This window comes from Tympanuchus pallidicinctus, unplaced genomic scaffold, assembly GCF_026119805.1.
Source record: "Tympanuchus pallidicinctus isolate F22 unplaced genomic scaffold, pur_lepc_1.0 scaffold76, whole genome shotgun sequence".
Lineage (NCBI taxonomy): Eukaryota > Metazoa > Chordata > Aves > Galliformes > Phasianidae > Tympanuchus > Tympanuchus pallidicinctus.
Window position 1 is genome coordinate 12,124 of NW_026294798.1, and position 21,702 is coordinate 33,825.

Below are 21,702 nucleotides of genomic sequence, written 5' to 3' on the forward strand. Positions count from 1 at the left end.
TCCCCACCGCCCGTGTCCCAGCAGTGCTCCATCCTCGCTGCCACCCCTCACTGCGCGCCCCGCGCAGCCCCGTGCCTCGCTGCGCCCCTGGGCCGCGCTGGCAGCCGCCACCACGTGGAGAGCCGGGCTGGGACGCGGCGCCGTACGGGCACAGCCCCGGGGGACGGACACGAGGGGCCGGGGCTGCCGGTCCCCAGCCGTTCCGCCACGATCCCCACGGCGACCCCCGCAGCCCCGGCGGCCTTTTGTGCCCCCGGGGTCACTGACGCTTCCGGGTGTCCCCGCGGTTCCGGCTGCCACTTGTGTCCCTACGGCCCCAGTTCTCCCTGCTGTGCCTGCGGCCCGGAGCCGCCGGTGTCCCCGCGACCTCCCTCCCGTCCCGCTGTCCCCCCCCGTCCGTCTGTCCGTCCCTCTGTCCGCCCCCTCCGTCCGCGCTCCGCGGGTGGGCGTGCGAAGGGGGGCGTGGCCTATCGAATAACCCCGCCCATGAGGAGGCGTGGCTCCGGCGCTGCTCGGAGCGGGGGGCGGTGGCGGTCACGTGTTCGCGGCGCCCCCTGGCGGCGCCCCTTTGTCCGCGCGCGGGCGGGGCAGCGCGGAGGCGGGGCTCGGAACGGCCGTGTGGGCGTGGCCCGAGGGGGCGGGGAGGACGCGGATTGGCGGAGGGCGAGGGGCGGGGCGGAGAGGGAGGGGCGAGGCGAGGCGAGGCCGTCGCGGATTGGCGGAGGGGCGGGGCGGGGCGGGGCAGGGCGGCAGCTAACGGGCCCGGGCGGCGGCGCGGCGGAGCGGCGCGGGGATGGGCGGGGGGCGGCGCGGGGCGCGGCGCTGAGCGCCGGCGGGACCCCATGGATCTGGACGTGGATTACGAGCGGCCCAACGTCGAGACCATCAAGTGCGTGGTGGTGGGCGACAACGCGGTGGGCAAAACGCGCCTCATCTGCGCCCGCGCCTGCAACGCGACGCTGAGCCAATACCAGCTGCTGGCCACGCACGTGCCCACCGTGTGGGCCATCGACCAGTACCGCGTCTGCCAGGAGGTGCGCGGCCGGGGGGGGCGGCGGGGTCTCGCCGGGCCACGCTCAGTGCCCCCCGCCCCCCTTGGCGCCCCCCCCCCCAGGTGCTGGAGCGCTCCCGCGATGTGGTGGACGAGGTCAGCGTGTCGCTGCGGCTCTGGGACACCTTCGGGGACCACCACAAGGACCGGCGCTTCGCCTACGGCAGGTAGGGGGCGGGGCCCCGAAGGGAACCCCCGGGAGGGGCACTGGGGGCTGGGGACACCCCCGTCGGGTGACACTGCCGTGGGTGAGACCCCCACCCCCCCAGGGAGCGACCCTCTGTGGGTGAGAACCCCGCCAGGGGGAGAAACTCCTCTCCGGGAGAGACCAGAAACCAGATCAGGACAGAACCCCCCCCCCCCCCCCCCCCCCCCCGGCCCGGGTTGCCCACCCCCCATCCCGGGAGAGAACGCAGCCCCCTGGCTGAGACCTCCTCCGTGCAGGAGACCCCCAGCAAAGACCTGCAGACACCCCCAGGAGGGACCTCGCCTTCGGGAGGGGATCCTCCCTTCCCCCTGCAGGTTCTCCCATAGAGGTGGCATCACGTGGCGGTGGGGTCCCAGGGGACTCCTGGGGGTTCTGAGGCTGTTGGGGACCCACATACAGCAAGAGGGGCATCGGGACACCCCAAAGTCTGCCGTGCCCAGCTCACACCCCCCAGTCCCTGCAGTGTGCAGTGCCCCGTAGGGTCCTGACCCCCCCTGCAGGGCCCTGTCCCCCCCTGTAGGGCCCTGTTCCCCCCTGTAGGGTCCTGTCCCCCCTTGCAGGGTCCTGTCCCCCCTTGCAGGGTCCTGTCCCCCCTGTAGGGCCCTGTCCCCCCCTGTAGGGCCCTGTTCCCCCCTGTAGGGTCCTGTTCCCCCCTGTAGGATCCTGTCCCCCCCTGCAGGGTCCTGTCCCCCCCTGTAGGGCCCTGTCCCCCCCTGCAGGGTCCTGTCCCCCCCTGTAGGGCCCTGTCCCCCCCTGCAGGGTCCTGTCCCCCCCTGTAGGGTCCTGTCCCCCCCTGTAGGATCCTGTCCCCCCCTGTAGGGCCCTGTCCCACCTCTCAGCTCCCGATGCCCCATGGCTGAGCAGGGCAAGGCCCGACCCCCCCGCGCAACGCCCGGGCTGTAAACAAGCACAGCCCTCAGCCCCTGGCACGGCCCCTCTGCTATCGCTGCCCCCGCGCCAGCTTCGTGGGCACACTCCCACAACCCCTCCACGGGGCTGGGGGCACCAGACGGGGCAGGGGGCTCCTGGGGGGGGGGGTCGTGGGGAATGCCATGGCGTGGGGTGCCCACAGCCACCCAGTGACCCCCGCTCACCGCCGCTGTGCCGCGGGGCTCTGGGTGCCGGCGTCGCTCGCAGCTCCCGTGCTGGCGGGGGGCCCGAGGGCGGGCGGGTGGTGTCTATCTTGGTCCTGGCACCGGCCCGGCTCCAGCACGGCTCCGGGTCACGTCCCAGGCAGAAAGCAGCCGTGGCTCTGGGGCTGCTCCCGATGCCCTGCGGGACCCCAATGTGGGGCACAGCGTGGGGCCGGGTCCCTTGTGCTGCTGCCCGCTGGTATCTCCATGCTGGTGCCCAGGGGGCCGGTGAGGGCTCTGACCTTCCTCCTCCTCCTCCTCCTCCTGGCCCAGGTCAGACGTGGTGGTGCTCTGCTTCTCGCTGGCCAACCCCAACTCCCTGCGCCACGTGAAGACCATGTGGTACCCTGAGATCAAACACTTCTGCCCGCGGACGCCCATCATCCTGGTGGGCTGCCAGCTGGACCTGCGCTACGCCGACCTGGACGCCGTCAACCGCGCCAGGCGGCCCTTGGCCAAGTGAGGCTGCGCCGGGGGGGTGGCAGGGCTGGGGCTCCCACAGTCACTGGGTCCCTACACTCAGCGGGTGCCACCCGGTCACCGGGTCCCCTACGCTCTCTGGGTCCCCTATGCCCCCCCACTCACAGGGTCCCCCATCCTCTGGACCCCCGATGCTCAGCGGGTCCCACGCGTGGTGATGAGTTCCCCCGCCGTCCCCCCAGGCCCATCCGACCCACGGACATCCTGCCCCCGGAGCGGGGCCACGAGGTGGCCAAGGAGCTGGGCGTCCCCTACTACGAGACCAGCGTGGTGGCCCAGTTCGGCATCAAGGACGTCTTTGACAACGCCATCCGCGCTGCGCTCATCTCCCGCCGCCACCTGCAGTTCTGGAAGTCCCACCTGAAGAAGATGCAGCGCCCGTTGCTGCAGGCGCCCTTCCTGCCCCCCAAGCCCCCCCCGCCGGTCATCCGCATCCCCGAGCCGCCGGCCAGCCGCGCCTGGGGCCCCGCCGCGCTCTTCTGCACCCCGCTGTGCGCCGACGTCGTCTTCCAGCTGCAGGGCGGGCAGCGCGTCTTCGCGCACCGCGTCTACCTGGCCACCTCCTGCTCCAAGTTCTACGACCTCTTCACCCTGGAGGGGCCGCTGGGGACGGGCAAGGAGCCGGCCGCCCGCGCCCGCAGCCTGGACGGGGAGCGGGGGGCGCTGGGCGAGGGGCCGCAGGGCGGGCTGCGCGCCGTGCAGAGCGACGAGGCGCTGCGGGCGGCGACGGGGGATGGCGCTCGCGATCTGTCGGCGTGGGGCCGGGGCTTCGTCAGCATGCGCTGGGAGGTGGTGGCCGACCCGGTGGCCGGGAGGGAGAAGAGGATGACGGTGGTGTGCATGGACCGCTCGGTGGCGCCGGAGCCGTTCCGCGCCGTGCTGGAGTACCTCTACACCGGGCGGCTGGAGCGGGCGTGCGCTGACCTGATGCAGGTGGCCACCATCGCCGAGCTGCTGGAGGTGTTCGACCTGCGCATGATGGTGGCCAACGTGCTCAACAAGGAGAGCTTCATGAACCAGGAGATCACCAAAGCCTTCCACGTGCGCCGTGCCAACCGCATCAAGGAGTGCCTGGGGAAGGGCGTCTTTGCAGGTACGGCGCGGCCACGCGGGGCGCCCCCCCCCCCAGCCCCCCACCCCACGCCACCCGTGTGGCAGCGCCATTGCGGGCTGTGCATCCCGTCCCCGTGCTGCCCAGACGTGGTGTTCCGCGTGGACGACGGGGCCGTGCCGGCGCACAAACCCCTGCTGATAGCCGGCTGCGACTGGATGATGGCCATGTTCCGGGGGGCGTTCCGGGAGAGCTACGCTGCCGAGGTGAGGGGGCAGCAGGCGGTGGGACGGCTGGGAGGGGACGGTGGGAGGCGGCCGCTGCGGGGAGCAGCCGGCACGGCGCTGCGCACACGGCATCCCTGCGCTCGGGCCCGGCCGCGCGGGGCTCTGGGTGGGGGTCCGTCCTTCCCGCAGCGCCGGTCCCCGCGCCCCCGTCCCGCAGGTCTCCCTGCCGGGCACCAACTGCGCCTGCCTGCGCGCCGTCCTCGATTTCCTCTACACCGGGGTCTTCACGCCCACACCCGACCTCGACGCCATGGAGCTGCTCATCCTCACCAACCGCCTCTGCCTGCCCCGGCTGCAGGCGCTCACAGGTGAGCCGCCCCCCTCCCCCGCCCCCCGGCTGCCCTTGACGTCAGCCGCCGATACGATGAAGGCCGGCTGGCGCTGGGATCGATGCGGCCCCGGGCGGCCCTTATGTAAGAGCCGTCGCAGCCCGGCGCCGCCCCGCGCTCACGGCCCCATCCGTGCCGCAGAGCAGTACGCCGTGGATGAGCTGCTCCGCGCCTTCATGCAGCAGGTGGAGATCGACGAGCAGGTGCTCATCTACCTGGAGATGACTCAGGTACGGGATGGGGGGCTGAGGGGCATCGACCCCCGGCTCGGCCCGTCCTGATGGGGGTCCCTGCAGTTCCACAACGCCCGGCAGCTGGCCGCCTGGTGCCTGCACTACATCTGCACCAACTACAACAGCGTGTGCCGCCGCTTCCCCCGAGAGATGAAGTTCATGTCCCCGGGTAGGGCGCGGGCGGCGCGGGGTCCGGGGGGGGGGAGAGGGGGCGGCCGGCCGTGCGCTGAGCCCCCGCGCCCCGCAGAGAACCAGGCGCACTTCGAGAGGCACCGCTGGCCGCCGGTGTGGTACCTGAAGGAGGAGGACCTGTACCTGCGCTCCAAGAAGGAGCGGGAGCGCGAGGAGCAGCTGCAGCGCAAGCAGCACACCCGCAGCAAGTGGTGCTTCTGGCGGCCCTCGCCCCACGTCTCGTGAGCCGGGAGCGCGGCCGTGCCGCTTCCCAGGGCCGGGGACGCGGCCGGGCTCCGAGCCGTGCCGGCCTGGGGGCTTCTCCTCCTCGGGAGCCGCCGCCTGTTTACAGCCCCGTCCCCGGCTACGGGCGCCCGCCGCGGCCGCCGCTCCGGTTCACGGCCCCCGCGGAGCGGCGTCGAGCCGGCAGGGCCCCCCGCGCTGGTGCTACCTCTGACCGAGCAGTATTGTGGGGCTGGGGGCCCGCGGCAGGGTGCTGACCCGAGCTGGGCGCTCCCAGCCGGGCTCTCTGGTGCTGAATTCCCCCCTCCGCGCTGCCGGAGGCGGGGGCCAAGCTGTGAGCGGGGCGCGAGGGAGAGGCGGCGGGCGGCCCGGCTGGCCCCGCTCATCTCCGTGCCTTGGACGCGTCCCGGCCCCCTTTGGGTCCCGGTCGCCGTGTCCCCGTGCTGCACAACGACCCTTTGTACACTTTTCTACTCCGCTCGTCCCGCCCCAGCACAACCCCCGGGCGCCCGCGCCCACCTCAAGGGCTGTTTGTACCCCCGCCTCCCCAGCACTGTGAGCGGGGCTCCTCACCGCGCCGATTTTAACCTTTAATAAAACCTTTTGTAACGGGACCGAGCGCTGCCTGCCCCTCACTGCCCGGCGGTGGCGCTGGGCACAGAGAGCAGCGACGCGACGGCGCTCGGGTCGGGGCTGTTTATTGGGGGTGGGGGGCGGCGCACGCGGGGACGGGGGGTGATGCCGTGTGGGGGAGCACGGCTGGGAGGGCAGAGCAGGGCTGGAACGCGAACGGGGCTGGGGCTCAGCGCTGACGGTGAGAACGGGGCGCGTGGGGCAGAAGGGCCCCCACCGCTGGTGAGGCTCTCACCCCACGGCGGGAGCTGGAGCAGCCCGGCCCGGATCCCAACGCTGCCGGAGGCTGCAGGAAAGGCACCCGCAGGGCCGCGCCGGACCCGGGAGCCGCAGGAAGCTCCCGGCCCGCCTGCCGAGCAGCGGTCCGAGCAGAGCCGAGCTCCTCCCGAGCCCCCCGCGCACCCCCCGCCCCGTCGGGCCCCGGGAATGGAGCCAGCAGGGACAGCCGGGACGCGGAGCTCCGTGACACCGCCGAGCCCGGCCTGGGACACGGGGTGGGGAGGTGACGGCAGCACGGGGAGAACTGCGGCACGGAGCGCGGCCCCACTTCCAGCACGGTGCGGGACCGCCTCCCAGCCCACGGGGTGCCAGCGGGGCCGTGGCTCCGCACAGCGACCTCGCAGCCCGGCCCCGGGGCGCACGGCCGTCCCAGCAGAGCGCGGCCTCCGCTTTTTGCGGCACGGAGCGCGGCTGCGGCCCCGCACGGGCGGCCGCTGGGAGCCGGGTTTGCCGGCAGGGCGCGAGGCCTCGCCTTGCCCCGCTGAGCCCCGGGCCGGGGCGGGCCGCGCTGCTGCAGCCGTGGGTGCGGCCGCCTGGGGTGGGAGCGGCCGCTGCGGCCCCCCCGGCCGGCCGGGCTCGTAGCACGGGTTCAGCCCGGATCCCTTCGTGCCTGAAGGAAAGGTGCCGCGGGGAAGAGGAGTCCCTCCGTGCGGGGAACGGACAGGAACGCTGCTACCAGAGCCCGCGGTGCGGCTGCTGCTGCCCGGCCACGTCACCTCGGCCGCATCCTTCTCGCAGGGGGGGCAACTTCTGGCTCGGGGACCCGCAGTGCTGCGGAGCCGGCACGGCTCCCGGCCCGTGTTCCCACGCGCAGAGGGCAGGGATGCTTTGGGAGCGACCGATCTCAGCTCCGGCTGCGTGCAGAATCCCACCCTGCCGGGCACGGCGCTGTGACGGAGGTTTGGGGGGTGCCGGCTCTCCCTGCCGCGGCCCCCCAGCAGCCCGCACGGCTCGCGGTTACACCCGGCTGTAGCAGAAGATCTCGCTGAGGTCGTAGCCGGTCACCGCAAAGGAGTTTCCCTCGGGGTCACAGAACCGGGCACCGCAGATCTGGGTGTCGGTGACGCACTCAGCGTGGCAGTGCTCGACCTGCACAGAACCGCAGTTCGAGCAGCACAGCCCGAGCCGCCTCACGTCCGCGCCCTCCTATGAACACAGCGCTCCGAGCGACGGGCAGGGAGAGCCGGGCCGGCAGCCGAGGCTACAGCCGGCCGGTTCACAGCCCGGGAGCCGTTCCTTCCTGCGCCCCACGTCGAGACTCGGGGCCGCGCCAACGGGAGGAGGAGCCGAGCGGCTGCAGCAGCCCAGGCCGGGCCCGGCCGGCTTTCCACTGCAGCGTCCCGAGCAGCCGCGGCAGCCGCGACCCCACGGCAGCGACCCGCGGCGCCCCGCTCCCGAATCCCCGCCGCCCGCTCGCGTCTCGCGCTCACCTCAACGTCGTCGGTGTCCGGGTTCCTGCTGAGCTTCCACACGTGAACGAAGGAGTCCTCCGCACCCGACAGCAGCTGCAGGGGGGCGGCAGAGAGGCCGTGGCACGGCGGGCCGATCTCCCCGACCGCACGCGGCCCCGCGCAGCGCGCCGTACCTTTCCCGAGGCCGGTGCCAGGTCCAGGGCGTAAATCCAGCGGGCGTGCGCGCCCACCTCGGCTCGCAGGCTGCCCGTCGCTGCGTCGTACAGCCGGATCTGCCCGTTGCCGTAACCGGCGGCCACGATCCCGTTCCAGAGCCGCACGGAGGAGCAGCTCCAGCTGGGCGCGGGGCCGCCGTCACTTCCCCTCCGCCCGGCCGGCCGCAGACCCGCGCGCCCCCTCCCGCCCCGGCCGCTTCGGACTCACCCGAAGGCCGGGATCCTGTTGAGCAGGGAGAATTCCTCGCCGGAGCTCCACACGCACAGCGCCCCGGCGTCGTCAGCGGTCACCAGGTCCCCGGCCCCGTCCTGCGGGAGCGGCCGAGGCTCAGCGGGGCCGGCAGAGGGCGGCGAGCTGCCGACCGCCGGCGGGCAGAAGCTGCCGCTGGCAGCGGGGCCGGAGCTGCAGCACGCGGAAGCCGCGGCCTGCGGCACAAAGTTCAACCGCCCGCAGAAAGTGCTGACATCTTGTGGAAGGGGAAAACCTGGCCGCGAGCGCGTGAGAGTTTCAGCTTCAACACGCCGGTGTTCGGCAACGCTAATTAGAATTAATTACGCGCGGGGGAAACTTGTGAGATCGATCAGCGCGGCTCCTCCCTCCGCTTTGGAGTCTCAGCACAAACTTCAGCCGCTGCTCTGGGGGTCACAGCGAGCTCCGTCCCTCCGCTCTGACTGCAGAGCAGCGCCTTGGAGACCAGGCAGAGCGGGGCGACCGAGCGGCTCTCACAAACGAGCTCCACATCCAGGCTAATTGGGAACGAGTTCTAAGCAATTAATTGTTCAAGGGAGTCCCAAACGCAGGGAAAGCTCAACGCGCCTCATTAGAGAATGTTATCAAAGCGGCCTCGTCGGGAAAGACGCAGCCGGTAATGAGGAAGGCAATTAGCGTGTGTGCTGAGATGTCACCCAGCGAGCCCAGGAGCCCCGTCCCGATTCCAGGCTGATCTTTGGCATGGAGCAGAGGACGTGACAAGGGTCACCGTGCCGCTGGTGAGACGCCTCCTCCCCTCTGCTGAGGGCGGGCAGGGGAAGCAGCTCGGCCCCCAGGAGCAGCGCTGCCCTCGGCTTCCCCACCTCCCCGAGCTCCGGGCAGAACGGCGGCCCTGCGGCCCTCAGGATCCCCGTGCAGGCAGGCAGAATCACAGATCACAGAATCACAGAATCACCCGGGTCGGAAGGGACCTCAAGGATCACGCAGTTCCAACCCCCTGCCCAGCAGGGCCACCAAACATCCACATTCACATCAGGTTGCCCAGGACCCCGTCCAACCTGGCCTTGAACACGGCCAAGGACGGGGCATCCACAACCTCCCTGGGCAGCCCGTTCCAGGCCCTAACCGCTCTCCTTGGGAAGAACTTCCCCCTAACATCCAACCTCAATCTTCCCTCCCTCAACTTGGATCCATTTCCCCTCGTCCTGCTGTTGTCAGCCCTTCTGAAGAGTTGACTCCCCTCCTGGCTGTAGGTTCCCTTCAGGTATCGATAGGCTGCACTGAGGTCACCCCGCAGCTTCTCTTCTCCAGGCTGAACGAGCCCAACTCCCTCAGCCTGTCCTCATAGGGGAGGTGCTCCAGCCCCCTGCTCATCTCAGTCGCCCTCCTCTGGACCCTTTCCAACATCTCAATGTCTTTCTTGTGCTGAGGGCTCCACACCTGGACACAGGACTCCAGATGGGGCCTCACAAGAGCCGAGTAGAGGCAGGCCGGGCCGTGCCCCCCTCACCCTGCGCTCAGCAGGGCCTTTGCCAGCAGCTCCCTCATGCTGCCAGCTTGCCTTCTGCTGGCCGTTTATTCGCCGCCACTTTTGCTCGCTCTTGTTACAAGGCTGCTCTTTAGCTCTCAGTGGCTCTTCCGTGCCCTGGCACCCTGACGTGTCACAGGCCATTCTCTGCCAATTAGTCACACTCTCACAGGCGCTCTTTGTGCAAAAGCGCCTCGGCTCCTCGTCCCATCAAGACGGCCTCAGCCGCAGCACTTTGCCTCCCCGCCATCCGGCCGACCAGGACCGAGATTCGGCCGCTTACAAAACGCTGCCTGCAGGCGGCAGAGGCCAGGCTTGGCCAAGGAGGGCACGGCGCCACGTCAGGGCGGCCCCGCGCAGCCACAGCGCCCCCACCGCAGCCGCGGGACGGCCGCAGCCCCCACCCCCCGCTTTGTCCCCAGCGGCCGCTGGCGCTCACGCACGTACCGGCGCCTGGCCCAGCTCGGCGGCGATGTCGGTGATGGCGTCGCGGTGCTCCTTCAGGACCTCGCTCACCGCGATGTCGGTCCCTTTCGGGGGGACGTCGAACACCAGCACCATCCCAGAGGACAACCCTGCGGGAGCGGCGCTCCGGAGGCGTCGGCAGGGACTGCAGCGCTGCTGTCCCCCCCCAGCCCGCCCCGTGTCACTGCCACAGCTCGCCCTCCCCCAGGTCCTGCGCCCCCTCGAGGTTCGCTCGCACACGGCGCTTCCCTGCGGGAGCCACCAGGTGAGCGCAGCCCCTTCTGCCGTCACCACGCCACCCTGCTTCACCCACGGCTCCGCAGCACCACCCGGTGCGGCCCTGCCCGTTCCTCCTCCCGGTGCTTCACTCACCCACGCAGATGAAACGTTCTCCTGCTGCAGAGATCCCTCGGGCAAACGCGGCTTGTGCTGAAAGGGAACCAGGAGCCGGCTGGGCTGCAGCCTGCAGCAGCTCACATCATCAGCAGGAAGCTGGTGTGAGTGCCATCCCCGCCATCCCCGCTGCAGTTGCCACAGTGGGTCCCCATCCACCCACCCCAAGCCCAGGCTGTGCTGGCACAGTGGAGCTGGGGTGACGCAGAACCCCCTCCAGACACTCCTGCTAAGCTGCTGAGCGGCCCTGGCCTGCCTCAGTCCAGCTTGGACACAGGAGCAATGCTGTGGGTGTCTCCAGCCAGCAGGAACCGGGCTGCACCACAGGAACGCTTGGTCTCATGGCCCTGGGAAGAGAGGAGCAGAGGGCCCAGGGCTCCTCACTGCCCTCCTGCTGTGGGATTCACCTGGAGGAGGCTCTGCGATGTCCAGCGCGTGCCAATACACCATGATGGAGCCATCTGCTTCGTACATCTGGAAAGAGAAAAAAAAGACGAATGAGACCCAGACAGCGGCAAAGCTCCCACAGCCTTGTGCTCCACCGCTGCCCAAAAGGGAACAGCGGTGCCCTGGTTACGCAGCCCTGAGCCCAGCTGCCACCCCAGCGAGTTCACCTTCCCAGTGCTGCGAGCGTTGGTCACCCCGTGCAGGAGGACACCTCACCTGGATGCCTTTCTGACAGGTCAGCACCAGCAGGGTGCGTGCCGGCAGGACACACCAGGCAGCCTGGAAGGAAGCACAGCTCAGCAGGGGACCGGCAGCCCTCATCCCTCCCCAGGGCTGCCCGCAGCCGCGTTTCCGGCTCTTGTCGAACGGGGCGGGAGCTGGGATGGATCGCCTTCAGGGAGCCTCTTCAGGAAGCTCCTTCCCTCCCATCTCTGCAGTCGGACTCCACGGTCCTTAGGGGACCGTTTCAACCCGAGATGCTCCGTGTCTCCAGGCCCCTGTAACTCGGACATCGCGGGCTCCCTCCCCCGTCCCAGCGGCGCCCCGCTCCGTCCCTCGGCACGGCGGCCTCTTCTCGCCCCTTCGCCCCACCGCCTCCTCGCGCTCAGCGCCGTCTGCGCCGCGTTCCGCCCGCCTCGGGCGCCGCCCGCACAGCGCGGAGTCGCCGGCAGCGCCGCGCCTGGCCGCCGGGAGGGGAACCGGAGCGGAGGCCCAGCTGGCGGCACCGCCTCCCGTCCCGCCGCCGTCGGTACCCGGCCCTCGGCCCTCCTCCGGCTCCCAGCACCGGCTCGTCCCCGCTCCGCTCGGGGACGGCGGCCCGGCCGAGGGGCGGCGCGGGGTCCCACCTGCGTGACGAGCGAAGCCCCTCCGCCCGGCCGGGCCTGGAGCTGCCGCTGGGCGCGGCCCGCCGCGTCGCCGGTGGCGCTGAGCACGGTGACGGCGGGGCCGTGCACGGAGCCGAAGAAGGCGAGCGGCCCGCGGGGCGGGAGGAGCACGCTCAGGTTGTTGTAGAGCGCCGAGGAGCTGCCGCGCAGCGCCATGCTCTTCTCCCGGCGGTACATCGCGGCATGCGGCGCTCCCGCCGCTCCGTCGCCCCCGGCCGGCTCCAGCCCCGCTCCGATCCCGGTCCCGCTTGCTCCGCGGCTCGGCCGCTGCCCGTCGTAACCATGGAGACGGCGGCGCCGAGCGATGACGTAAGGGGGAGGCGCGTCGCGATGACGTCATCACAGAGCGCCGAGATTCGGGAGCGACGTTGCCGTGGAGACCGAGACGCCGCCCTGCGGGGAGAGGTGAGCGGGGCGGGCGGCGGGGCGGCGGGGCGGCGGTCCCCGAAAGGGTCCGGGGTGCCGAGGGGAGCTGGGGACGCCGGCGGCCGCGCAGAGCCGGGCCGGGAGGGCGCGCAGCCCGGAGCCGCCGCCTCCAGCCCTGCGGCCGCCGTGTCCCCGTGCAGGCCATGGCCTCCCGCGAGCGCACGGCCGCCGCCCGGCAGCGCGGGGACAAAACGCGGACCCCCAGCGCCGCTCCTCCGGACGCGGCCCTCGGGCGGCTGTGCGAGGCGCAGTGGCTGTCCGTGCTGGCGGCCGAGGAGCGGGACGACGTCGTAGGGGACGCGGTGGCCGAGCTGCTGGGAGCCGTCGTGGAGCGCTGCTTCCAGGCCGAGCTGGACCGGCAGGTGGGCGGCGCGCAGCCCCGGCTGTCCGCGTTGGGTCCGGGCGCGCTTCGAGCGCGTGTCACGGCGCCGACGTGCGGCCCTGCGCGGGCAGTGCGTGCCGTTCGCCGTGAGCCAGGCGAGGGCCGAGCTGCTGCGGGCGGCCGCGTGGCGCTTCCCGGTGCGGGACGAGGGCGACGCGGAGCTGGAAGCGGCCGGTGCGTGGCAGGAGGACGAGGAGCCCCCGCCGGGTGCCACCGACGCCTGGGCTGAGGGTGCCGTGCCCATCCTGCGAGTGTGTCCGGCCGCAGGGCACGGAGAGGTGATTCCCCCCCTGCCTTTGCCCCCCCCAGCGCTGTGGGTTTCTGTTCTCGCACGCGTGGCCAGGATGGGGGAGTCAGCTCGTAACTCACCCCTTAGCAGCCCCGCTTTGCCCTTTCCCAGGGAGGCTGGGCGCTGTGCTCTGTGCCCCGGCCCCACTGCTGTCCCTGTGCTCCGCCCAGGTCTCCAGCACCGACACGGACGCCGTCCCATCCGAGGCTGAGGGGGGCGGCGTGCCACTGCCCTCCCCAACACCATTGGTGCAGGATGAGGTGCCCGACGCTCCCCAGCCCTCCGAGGGATCGGGCAGCCCCCCCGTGCCAGCCCTGCTGCCGGCCCCGCTCAGCCGCAGCGCGGCCCGGCCCCGGCGCCTGCCTGGCATCAAACACCCAGGGCCATGGGTGTGGGCGGAGATCAGCGATGCGGCAGAAGCTGAAGGGCAGGGAGTGCCACAGCCCCGCTCCTGCAGCGACCTGATGGCGATGTGGGCACGGAAATCTCCGCGCGGTGAGGGGTGGGCGTGCGATAGGCGCAGCACCGCTCTGCTGCACCCCTCCACGCTCCGGATCCGGCCCCTCGTGGAGGTGTTGGAGCCGGGCGCAGAGATCGAGCGGCAGTCGCGTCCCCTCCGGCACCGGCGGCAGCCTCGCGGCCCCTCTGGGCAGGATGTGGGGCCGGGTGCCTCGCGGTCGCCCCGAGGGCTGGCGGCTGTGGAGGCGCCGCGGCTCTTACCGCCCATCGCGGGGGCCGGGCAGCCCGGCAGCTCCCGATCTCCGGTGCTGGGCTCCTTCCTGGGCACCGTCCGGCTGGCTCCCGGTGTCACCATCAGGCACGGAGGCAGCGAGGGGCGCGGGCTGCGCCTCCCTGTGCGCAGAGAGGATGCGGAGGAGGAGACGGGAGAGGCCGAGAGGGACCTGAGGCCCCTCCGCCCCACTGTGCCCTTCCCTGCCATCGCGGTCAGCCAGGTCACCGGCGATGGCACGCCTTGAATACAGCAGAGTCCAACATCTCCTGGCTGTGGGCCTGAGTGCGGCGTGGGGTGAGAGCTCCCATCTGCTCCATCCGGGATGGCAGCCCCGTCCCATCCTCGTCCCGGGGCGTCGCGGTGCCTCGGCTCCTTGCTGTGATGCTGGCTGCCAAGCCCTGCTTTCGGCAGCCCCCGTAGGATTAAGGTGAAGGGACGCTCGGGGTCTGCACCCAAACATCAGCCCCAGTGGAAGCTCAGAACAGATGTGCTGCAGGGGTTGGCCCTCCCACAGCCACATCCACCCCACTCTGTGGTTCTCAGGGCAATCTGGGGGAGCCTCGCAGCGCTCAGCAACTGCGAGGGAAAAAGAGAAGGGAGAGATGGAGAGGCAGGGAGAGCAGCAGCCCCCGACCCAGCGCCAGGCCTGCTGAGGGCTGGTTGCTGCACAGAGCCCCCCAGACCGTGTGCACCCCTGTTTATCGGCCCCCTTCCTGGGCTTCTGGACCCCTCTGTAACCTCAGTGCCAGGTGTGGCTGAGCTGTCCTGTGGGACAAGGTGCGCTCAGCCCGCTCCCGCCTGCTCTCCCACCCCGCTGCCCGTCTCTGCCCTGCGTCCCGGGGCCAAATTGCTGCCACCCATCCCTGCTCTGTGCTCCAGCAGCCGGCGGAGCTGCCGTGCGCTGCTGCCGGGGAATCGGGAGGGAGCTGCACGGTGCTCAGCTGCGGCGCCGGGCCAATGCCTCCAGCTGGACTCTGCCCCCCGGCCGCTCCTGGGCGCCAGCCGCAGCCATGGAGCTGCCGAGCTTCTGCAGCCACCCGCTGTGGTCCGTGCTGGCCTCGCTGCTGGGGATGCTGCTCTGGGCCACGAGGAGACGCGCCTGGGACCCGCGCAGGTGTCCCACCGACCTGACTGGCAAGACGGTCATCGTCACCGGAGCCAACAGCGGTGAGAGGGGCCTCGGTGGCACCGCGGGGCTGTGAGGGGCTGCGGGTGCCGCGCCGTGGGACGAGGGCGACACGTGGGGCAGCGTGGGGACGTGGGGCGGCTCGTGGGTCCCTGCCTTCCCGCTGCCAGCTCTGGTGGCACCGAGGGCTGCGGGAGAGGTGGCTGCCCGTCCCCGGGCTGCGCTCTGCCACCCCACGCTGTGCCCCACGCTCACCGCCCATCGGCGACGCCGTGCCCCGCTGTGCCACCGCCCGGAGCCGCTGCTTCTCGCCGCGCACCAGGTAACCCGGCGGCAGCCCCGCGGCTGGACTCTGCCCTGCCGGGTCGATGGCTGACAGCCGAGGCCACCGCCTGTCCCTGCGCCGCCTCGGCCCTGAGCTTCGCGCTGGGCTCTGTGCTCCCACAGCCGAGGTCCCTCGGCGCAGCGCGGGGCTGCGTGTTGGGCAACCCCTGCCGTGTGCCCGTGTGCTCGGCGCAGGGTGGCTGCACGTGGCCTGGGCTCATCCCCTCCCCGTCGGTTCCTGCCACGTGGCAGCAGCTGCAGCGAGCTGCCGGCCCGGCCCTTCCCACAGCAGCGCCATCCCCATCCTGTCCTGCAGGATCACAGAACGGCCCTGGTTGGAAGGGAGCTCGAGGATCACGAAGCTCCAACCCCCCGCCAACGCAGGGCCCCCAACCTCCCCATTGCACAGCAGCCCAGGCTGCCCAGGGCCCCATCCAGCCTGGCCTTCAACACCTCCAGGGATGGACAGGATCCTAGGATTACAGAATGGCCTGTGTTGAAAAGGAGCACAGCTCTCATCTCCTCCAACCCCTGCTGTGTGCAGGTCGCCAACCAGCAGCCCAGGCTGCCCAGAGCCACATCCAGCCTGGCCTCCAATGCCTGCATGGCTGGGGCATCCACAGCCTCCTTGGGCAGCCTGTGCCAGTGCCTCACCGCCCTGTGCAATAACCTTCCTCCTCACATCCAACCCAAACCTCCCCTGGCTCACTTTAAACCATTCCCCTTGTCCCATCACCATCCACCCTCGCAAACAGCCCTTCCCCCTCCTGTTCATCCGCTCCCTTCAAGTCCTGCAGGCCACCATGAGGTCTCCCCTGACCTTCTCTGCTCCAAGCTGAACAATCCCAGTTCCCTCAACCTTTCACAAACAGCCACCCCAGGAGGGCTCAGAACTGCTGGGAATCCCACAGCAGCTCACACAGCATCACAGAACGGCCGGGATTGGAAGGGACCTCAGGGATGATGGAGCTCCAACCCCCTGTTGCACGCAGGGCCACCAACCTCCATATCTAAGGCTACACCAGGCTGCCCAGGGCCCCATCCAACCTCCAACCCCTCCAGGGATGGACGGGGCATCGCAGCCTCTCTGCAGCTGTTCAGCCCCTCCCCGCTCTCACAGCACACAACTTCCCCTGACACCCAACCCCAAGCCGCCCTCCCTCAACCCCTCACCACCCGTTTCTGCCCCACGCTGACACCCCCAGCTCCCGTGGTGCCCCCGGTTTGGTGCTGAGCTCCCAGCTGTGCCAACACGGGGACCCCGCTGCCACCCCTCCCTGCCCTTCTCCACCCGGGGGGCACGGATCCCACCGGCCGCAGGCGGTCGCTCGCTCTGTGCGTTACAGGGATCGGGAAGTGCGTGGCCATGGACCTGGCCCGCAGGAACGCCCGCACCATCCTGGCGTGCCGGAGCCGGGAGCGCGGCCAGGCGGCGGCGGAGGAGATTCGGGCGGCCACCGGCAACCCCAACGTGGTGCTGCGCCTGCTCGATAGCGGCTCGCTGGCCTCGGTGCGCGCCTTCGCCGCGGAGGTGCTGCGGGAGGAGAAGCGCCTGGACGTGCTGGTCAACAACGCCGGCCTCACCGGTAACGACCCGCGCCCGCCGCCGCCCCGCCTCGCTAAAACCGCGGCCCCACGGCACCGCGCCTCTTGCAGGGCTGCCTTTCGCCCTCACGGCCGAGGGCTTGGAGCGGACCTTCGCCACCAACTACCTGGGCCCGTTCCTGCTCACCAACCTGCTGCTGGGTGAGCCGAGGGCTGCGGGCTGGGGGCGGCCGGGCTGGGGGGGGGGGTGCCGGGTGAGGACCTCATGCCCCGCTCCGCGCAGACCTGATGAAGGCGTCGGCGCCCGCCCGCGTCGTCACCGTCTCGTCGTTCCGGCACAGCGCGGGCACCGCGGACGCGCGATTCCTCACCGGGCGGGCGAGGCCCGGCGGCTTCGATCCCGTCTACAACAGCACCAAGCTGATGAACATCCTCTTCACCGCCGAGCTGGCGCAGCGCCTGCAGGGCACGGGTGGGTGATGCAAATTGCCACACCGTGCTGCTCCGTGCCCTCCTGTGCCCTGCCCTGCTGCACCGTGCCGTGCTGTGCCGTGCCGTGCCGTGCCGTGCTGTGCCGTGCCCTGCCCTGCTGCACCGTGCCGTGCCGTGCCGTGCTGTGCCGTGCCGTGCCGTGCTGTGCCGTGCCGTGCTGTGCCCCTGTTGCATTTGGCTGCAGGCTCTCAGGCCCAGCAGCACCTCAGGGCTGCCCACCCATCCCAACTGCACGGCGGTGCCGCGGCGGGGCTGCAGGGGCTCAGCAGTGCCCCGGGACCCCGCGGACACGGGATCGGGGATGGCTGTCATCACCGGTGGGGTCGGGGCCCTTCCCCCGCTGCCCCGCCTTTCCGGGGCCGCCCCACGGGCCCCTGCTTGGCACGGGGGGATCTGCCCGCCGTGGGCCGGACGGTGACGGTGCCGCCGGGCAGGGGTGACCGCCAACAGCCTGAACCCCGGCGTGGTGAGCACCGGCATCATGCGCAACTTCAGCTGGGTGGTGCGCGGCCTCTTCTTCCTCATCAGACCCTTCATTAAGGTGAGCGGGGCCACCCCCGGCGACGGGGCTCCGGGTGGGCAGGGGGCGGCGGGGCCCCCGCTCAGCTCTTTTCGCCCCGGCAGTCGGCGGAGCAGGGGGCCGTCAGCACCATTTACTGCGCCGTCTCGGAGGAAGTGTCGGGCATCTCAGGGAAGTATTTCGGCAGCGACTGCAGCCTCACGCTGCCCTCCGCAGCCGCCCGGGACGCCGGGCTGGCCCGCAAGCTTTGGGAGGAGTCGGAGCGGCTGACGGGGCTGAGCCCATAGGCTGGGCGGCCCCGAGACCCCCGCCCGCAAGGAGCCGCGATGGGGCAGAGACGGAGCGAGCGGCCGCGGCGGAAGCGCTTTATTAAAGGCCTCGGTGTGAGCGCTACTCCCAGGTGATGTCCAGGTCCAGCCGCTGCTTCCGCACGGCCTGCAGGAAGCCGTCGTAGTCGCGGCGGTGCACATCGCGGCAGCGGGACACGTCCAGGCGGCGCAGGCGGCCGTCGGAGGCCAGCAGCAGCCGCACGGTGCGCCCGGACACGCGGCTCTCGACCAGCGAGAGCTCCTGCAGCTCCTGCAGCGGCGGCCCCGGCGCCGTCAGCACCGTCTCGAACACGGAGTCCAGCGGCAGCGCGATGCCGAGCAGGCGCAGGCTCTGCAGGCGCGGGCAGCGGCACAGCAGCGACGCCAAGGTGGCGCGCAGCAGCAGCCCGTGGGGCTCCGGGACGGGTCCGGGCAGCGCCAGGGAGAAGCGGCGCAGGCGGGGCAGATCGCGGGGCAGCAGCTCCGTGTCCCACCGCGGCGGCTCCTCGGGCGGCTCGGCGTCGGGGCGGCCGCGCGGCGGGGGCCGCAGCTCCGCGCTGAAGTCCCGCAGGTTGGGGCAGCAGCCGAGCAGCGCGCACAGGGCGAGCTCGTCCTCCAAGAGGAAGCCGTGCAGCGCGAGGCTCTGCAGCCGCGAGCCCAGGCCGCGCACCAGCGGCAGCGCCTCGCACAGCGCCCGGCCCCGAGGCCCCGCACACGACAGCCCCAGCCGGGCCAGGCGGCTCCAGCTCAGCAGCGCGTCCCAGGCGTCCGTCTCGCCGTCCCCGAGGCACGCGGTCACCTCCTCGGCGTCGGGGCAGACGGCGCGGGCGGCCGCCAGCTCGGGCTCCGTCAGCTCCTCCAGGTGCCGCAGGGGCAGCGCGAGCGGAGGGCCGCCGCGTCGCCGCGCCAGCTCCCGCAGCGAGGGGAAGCCGTCGGCGTCGCCGGTGTCGTCGAGCCGCCCCGCGTGCAGGAGGGCGAGCGCGGCCGGCGCGTCGCCGTGCGCCAGCACCTCCAGGAGCGGCAGCGCCAGCAGCACGAAGGCCAGCGCCGGCACCGCGCCGTCCCCCGCCGGCTCCAAGCCGCGCGCCAGGAGGACGCGGAGCGTCGGGCAGCCCGGGGTCCGTTCCAGCGGGTCGTAGGCCAGGTGCCGCAGGGCGCGCGGCGTCACCTTCTTGCAGCGGGACACGTCCAGCTCCCGCAGGCGGCGGCAGGAGGAGCCCACGGCCGCCAGCACCTGCACGTTGGCCTGCGTCTCCGCCAGCCCCAGGCGGCTCAGCAGGGGCAGCTCCTCCACCAGGTCCACCAGCACGTCGGTCGACAGCCGGCTGCAGCCGTGCAGGTCCAGCGCGCTCAGGCTCTGCACCCGTAGACGAAGCTGCATCAGCAGGGCCTGCGGCGTCGCCGGCGCTCCCCGAGCCCCACGGCAGCTCGGGACCCTGCAGCGCCCGGCCCACGGCCCCGGTACAGCAGACGGCCTTGTGCCCAAGCGGTGCTGGGAGGGGAAAACCAGTGCAGACCAGTGCCCCTCGTCCCCTCCCTGATGTCCCACAGCAGCTGCCAGACCCTGCCCCATGCAACACCAACCGGCTCGGCTCGCAGCCCCACAGCGGGCACCCCCTGCCCACAGCCAGCCCCGCTCACCTTGCAGCGCACGGTGATGAGCTGCCCGATGGCGTTGCTGACCAGGCCGTGGCAGTGCTGCAGGCTGAGCTCCTGCAGGTGAGGCAGCAGCAGCAGATGCAGCGCAGCTCGCGACAGGCGGCGGCTCTCGCCCAGCAGCCGGATCAGGTCCTGCACCAAACTGCCGGCTGCGGGCAATGCGGGTCAGCAAGCAGCACCGCCTGCCTGCCTGCCTTCCTCCTCGTGCACCCCGCAGCTCACCCAGGTCGTTGAAGGGGCCCATGACGAAGCGGAAGCTGTACTCATCCAGGTAGTTCTCGCTGTAGTCCTTCACCCACACGCTCTGCATGTGCTGCACCAAGCTCTGCAGGCAGAGGCTGCCCAGCGTCGGCACCGCCTTCCTCCGGGGCATCGACTGCTGCGGGGAAACGAACGGCTGAGCAGCAGGGCCGGGCGGCGGGGAGTGTTTAGGCGAGTCTGTGAAGCCGTTTAGGAGCACCGCCGCCCGGCCGCGTGCTGCCAGCGGGCTCGGCGACATCGCCGGCACGGAGCCGCGGTGCCGCTCCCGTAGCAGCTCCGCACGGCAGCTGCGCTCGAAGCGCCCGGGCGGGCTGGGACGCCGGCAGGACCGGCAGCTCGGCTCGGCGCAGCCCCGAACGTCAGCGCGGCTCCCCCGCGCCGATCCCAGCCGCCGGGCGGCCCCTCGCTGTCACGGCCGGCCCGGACGGGGGTGGCTGGCAGCCGGGCGCGGCGACCTCAGAGCTCCTTCCTGGCCCCGACGACCCCGCGGTTCTCCCAGCGGCTCCGGGACCAGGGAATCGCGCCCCGCACGAAGCCGTTCTCCGCCAGACCAACGCGCCAGAGAACCCAGCCCCGCCCGCCCGGTGCTGGGGGTCGGGGCCGGGCCCCGGTGGGGCCACTTACCGGCTGTGCCCGGCCCGGCTCGCTTCCTCCTCCCGCCCGGCCCCACCCATGGGGCAGCGCCCCGCCGCCCGTCCCGCCCCGCTCCCTCCACGCCCGGCCGGCGTCACTCGGCTCACTGCGCATGCGCGCAGCACTCGGGGTCCTTCCACCTCCCCCCCCCGGGCTGCCCACAGTCGTGCCGCACCGCGTGGCCGCACTGCGGGCCGTGCCGGCCGTCAGGCGCGGCTCTGGGCGGCCCGAGGGGTCCTCGCGAGGGGCTTCGCGGCCGGGCGGCGGCTCTGGGCCTCCGGATCGGGGCCGGGCGCGGCGTTGAGGTACCGGCGGCGGGGGGCGGGCGGGGAGCGGCGGCGCGGTTGGGCTCCGGGCCGCGAGGCGATCCGTGCCGCTCTGCCGGCCGAGCTGAGGGCTGCGGTTCGCCGCGCCGCGCGGGCCGTGCTGTGCCGAGCGCGTCTGGAACCCCGCTGAAGGAACGGGCTGGGCCGGGCGGAACCGGCGGGATCGGGAGCCAAAGCTGTGAGCGACCGGCGGATGGGAGCGGGAGGGGCGGCCTCTGACCGGGGAACAGCGATGGGGGGACATGGAGGGCCGGGATGGGACCCGGTTGCGGCTGCGGTCGGGTTGGGATCAGGTGGGTGTCAGGGCGGCTCCCGGCCCGCTCAGGCGCTGCCGTTCGGTGCCCGGGGAGCCGCGCGGCTCCCGGCCCTGGAGCTTCGATGTGCGAGCGGTTGGTGGTCGGGCCGAATGGGGTCTTTTCCTACCGTAACGGTTGTGGCGCTCAGCGTTGGGATGCGTGGAGGAATGGAGGCGCCCCCAGGCACGGGCACAAAGCTGGGAGCAGTGGCTGATGGCCCAGAGGGCCGCGCTGCCATCCGGCACCGCTGGGCGGGCTGAGGGCTGGCACAGGGGAACCTGATGGGTTCAACGTGGCAGCGCAGGGCTGGGCATGGGGGACGCGAGGGGGGAACAGCTGCAGTGCACAGGTTGGGCTGGGATGCTGGAGAGGAGCTCTGCGGAGAAGAAGCCGAGGGTCTTGATGGCCAAAGGCTGACCGTGAGCCGGCAGTGCAGCAACCCCGGTGGCCCAGGAGGCGCACGGTTCCCTGGGCTGCAGGCACAGAGCGCGGCCAGCAGGGCAGGGAGCCGCCCGGCCCCTCTGCTCCGCCGCGGGGACAAAACATGCGGAGCACTGCGCCCAGTGCGGGGCTCCCGGTTGAGGGCAGGCAGGAGCTGCCGGGGCCTGGAGCAGCTCCTGACGGGGGCAGGCTGAGAGCCCCGGGCCGTGCGTGTGGAGGAGGGGAGGCTGAGGGATGCGAGCGGCGCTGAGGGGATGCGTGGAGGGCTGGGGCCCGGCTCTGGTGAGC

The 21,702-nt window shown here is 71.9% G+C and overlaps 6 protein-coding genes across 8 annotated transcripts in view; 4 read left to right on the forward strand and 2 right to left on the reverse strand.

The window, feature by feature from the left end:
- The first annotated feature begins 776 nt into the window (after nucleotides 1–776).
- Nucleotides 777–5,280, forward strand: LOC128072954 (rho-related BTB domain-containing protein 2-like). 3 transcript variants are annotated; one of them, XM_052667207.1, is made up of 9 exons: nucleotides 777–1,034; nucleotides 1,115–1,218; nucleotides 2,666–2,851; nucleotides 3,055–3,965; nucleotides 4,071–4,189; nucleotides 4,368–4,518; nucleotides 4,681–4,769; nucleotides 4,836–4,941; nucleotides 5,020–5,280. In XM_052667207.1, the coding sequence occupies exons 1-9, from the start codon at nucleotides 843–845 to the stop codon at nucleotides 5,187–5,189; spliced, it is 2,028 nt and encodes a 675-aa protein (XP_052523167.1). In that variant the 5' UTR covers nucleotides 777–842; the 3' UTR covers nucleotides 5,190–5,280. The 3 variants fall into 3 exon arrangements, 2 of the variants coding, with proteins under 2 accessions (XP_052523167.1, XP_052523168.1); XM_052667208.1 differs by having other exon boundaries at nucleotides 781–889; XR_008202545.1 differs by lacking the exon at nucleotides 5,020–5,280 and having other exon boundaries at nucleotides 789–1,034; nucleotides 4,686–4,769.
- Nucleotides 5,281–6,607: 1,327 nt separating this feature from the next.
- WDR54 (WD repeat domain 54) lies at nucleotides 6,608–12,098 on the reverse strand. The gene is made up of 9 exons (XM_052667217.1): nucleotides 11,615–12,098; nucleotides 10,986–11,048; nucleotides 10,730–10,796; nucleotides 10,302–10,358; nucleotides 9,912–10,039; nucleotides 7,934–8,034; nucleotides 7,684–7,846; nucleotides 7,529–7,603; nucleotides 6,608–7,187 (listed from the first exon to the last, which is right to left on the reverse strand). Exons 1-9 carry the CDS (start codon nucleotides 11,828–11,830, stop codon nucleotides 7,056–7,058), a joined length of 1,002 nt encoding a protein of 333 aa, XP_052523177.1. The 5' UTR covers nucleotides 11,831–12,098; the 3' UTR covers nucleotides 6,608–7,055.
- Nucleotides 11,936–13,747, forward strand: CUNH2orf81 (chromosome unknown C2orf81 homolog). Its single transcript, XM_052667213.1, has 4 exons — nucleotides 11,936–12,058; nucleotides 12,220–12,441; nucleotides 12,533–12,739; nucleotides 12,921–13,747. Exons 1-4 carry the CDS (start codon nucleotides 11,936–11,938, stop codon nucleotides 13,725–13,727), a joined length of 1,359 nt encoding a protein of 452 aa, XP_052523173.1. The 3' UTR covers nucleotides 13,728–13,747.
- A 433-nt stretch (nucleotides 13,748–14,180) lies between these two features.
- Nucleotides 14,181–17,883, forward strand: LOC128072964 (retinol dehydrogenase 12-like). Its single transcript, XM_052667218.1, has 6 exons — nucleotides 14,181–14,650; nucleotides 16,280–16,519; nucleotides 16,590–16,679; nucleotides 16,762–16,950; nucleotides 17,405–17,511; nucleotides 17,595–17,883. The coding sequence occupies exons 1-6, from the start codon at nucleotides 14,494–14,496 to the stop codon at nucleotides 17,775–17,777; spliced, it is 966 nt and encodes a 321-aa protein (XP_052523178.1). The 5' UTR covers nucleotides 14,181–14,493; the 3' UTR covers nucleotides 17,778–17,883.
- Nucleotides 17,842–20,060, reverse strand: LOC128072957 (uncharacterized). Its single transcript, XM_052667210.1, has 3 exons — nucleotides 19,680–20,060; nucleotides 19,440–19,606; nucleotides 17,842–19,155 (listed from the first exon to the last, which is right to left on the reverse strand). The coding sequence occupies exons 1-3, from the start codon at nucleotides 19,954–19,956 to the stop codon at nucleotides 17,881–17,883; spliced, it is 1,719 nt and encodes a 572-aa protein (XP_052523170.1). The 5' UTR covers nucleotides 19,957–20,060; the 3' UTR covers nucleotides 17,842–17,880.
- A 474-nt stretch (nucleotides 20,061–20,534) lies between these two features.
- DCTN1 (dynactin subunit 1) overlaps nucleotides 20,535–21,702 on the forward strand; it is a 61,090-nt gene continuing 59,922 nt past the window's right edge. The window contains exon 1 of the mRNA XM_052667204.1: nucleotides 20,535–20,656. The gene's annotated coding sequence lies outside the window, so the exon portion shown is untranslated. The remainder of the gene's footprint in view (nucleotides 20,657–21,702) is intronic.

Excerpts from the sequence above, each read along its gene's own strand:
- CUNH2orf81 (XM_052667213.1), top strand. The coding sequence starts at position 11,936 with ATGGAGACGGCGGCGCCGAGCGATGACGTAAGGGGGAGGCGCGTCGCG. Across the intron at positions 12,442-12,532 it reads AGGCCGAGCTGGACCGGCAG|TGCGTGCCGTTCGCCGTGAG; the intron begins GTGGGCGGCGCG and ends CTGCGCGGGCAG. Across the intron at positions 12,740-12,920 it reads CGGCCGCAGGGCACGGAGAG|GTCTCCAGCACCGACACGGA; the intron begins GTGATTCCCCCC and ends TGCTCCGCCCAG.
- LOC128072957 (XM_052667210.1), bottom strand. The coding sequence starts at position 19,956 with ATGTCGCCGAGCCCGCTGGCAGCACGCGGCCGGGCGGCGGTGCTCCTA. Across the intron at positions 19,607-19,679 it reads GGGCCCCTTCAACGACCTGG|CCGGCAGTTTGGTGCAGGAC; the intron begins GTGAGCTGCGGG and ends CATTGCCCGCAG. Across the intron at positions 19,156-19,439 it reads TCATCACCGTGCGCTGCAAG|AGCCTGAGCGCGCTGGACCT; the intron begins GTGAGCGGGGCT and ends CTACGGGTGCAG.
- LOC128072954 (XM_052667207.1), top strand. The coding sequence starts at position 843 with ATGGATCTGGACGTGGATTACGAGCGGCCCAACGTCGAGACCATCAAG. Across the intron at positions 1,035-1,114 it reads AGTACCGCGTCTGCCAGGAG|GTGCTGGAGCGCTCCCGCGA; the intron begins GTGCGCGGCCGG and ends CCCCCCCCCCAG. Across the intron at positions 3,966-4,070 it reads GGGGAAGGGCGTCTTTGCAG|ACGTGGTGTTCCGCGTGGAC; the intron begins GTACGGCGCGGC and ends CGTGCTGCCCAG.
- WDR54 (XM_052667217.1), bottom strand. The coding sequence starts at position 11,830 with ATGTACCGCCGGGAGAAGAGCATGGCGCTGCGCGGCAGCTCCTCGGCG. Across the intron at positions 11,049-11,614 it reads GGGCTTCGCTCGTCACGCAG|GCTGCCTGGTGTGTCCTGCC; the intron begins GTGGGACCCCGC and ends GCTTCCTTCCAG. Across the intron at positions 10,359-10,729 it reads CATCGCAGAGCCTCCTCCAG|CACAAGCCGCGTTTGCCCGA; the intron begins GTGAATCCCACA and ends GTTCCCTTTCAG.
- LOC128072964 (XM_052667218.1), top strand. The coding sequence starts at position 14,494 with ATGGAGCTGCCGAGCTTCTGCAGCCACCCGCTGTGGTCCGTGCTGGCC. Across the intron at positions 16,520-16,589 it reads CAACAACGCCGGCCTCACCG|GGCTGCCTTTCGCCCTCACG; the intron begins GTAACGACCCGC and ends CGCCTCTTGCAG. Across the intron at positions 16,680-16,761 it reads GCTCACCAACCTGCTGCTGG|ACCTGATGAAGGCGTCGGCG; the intron begins GTGAGCCGAGGG and ends CGCTCCGCGCAG.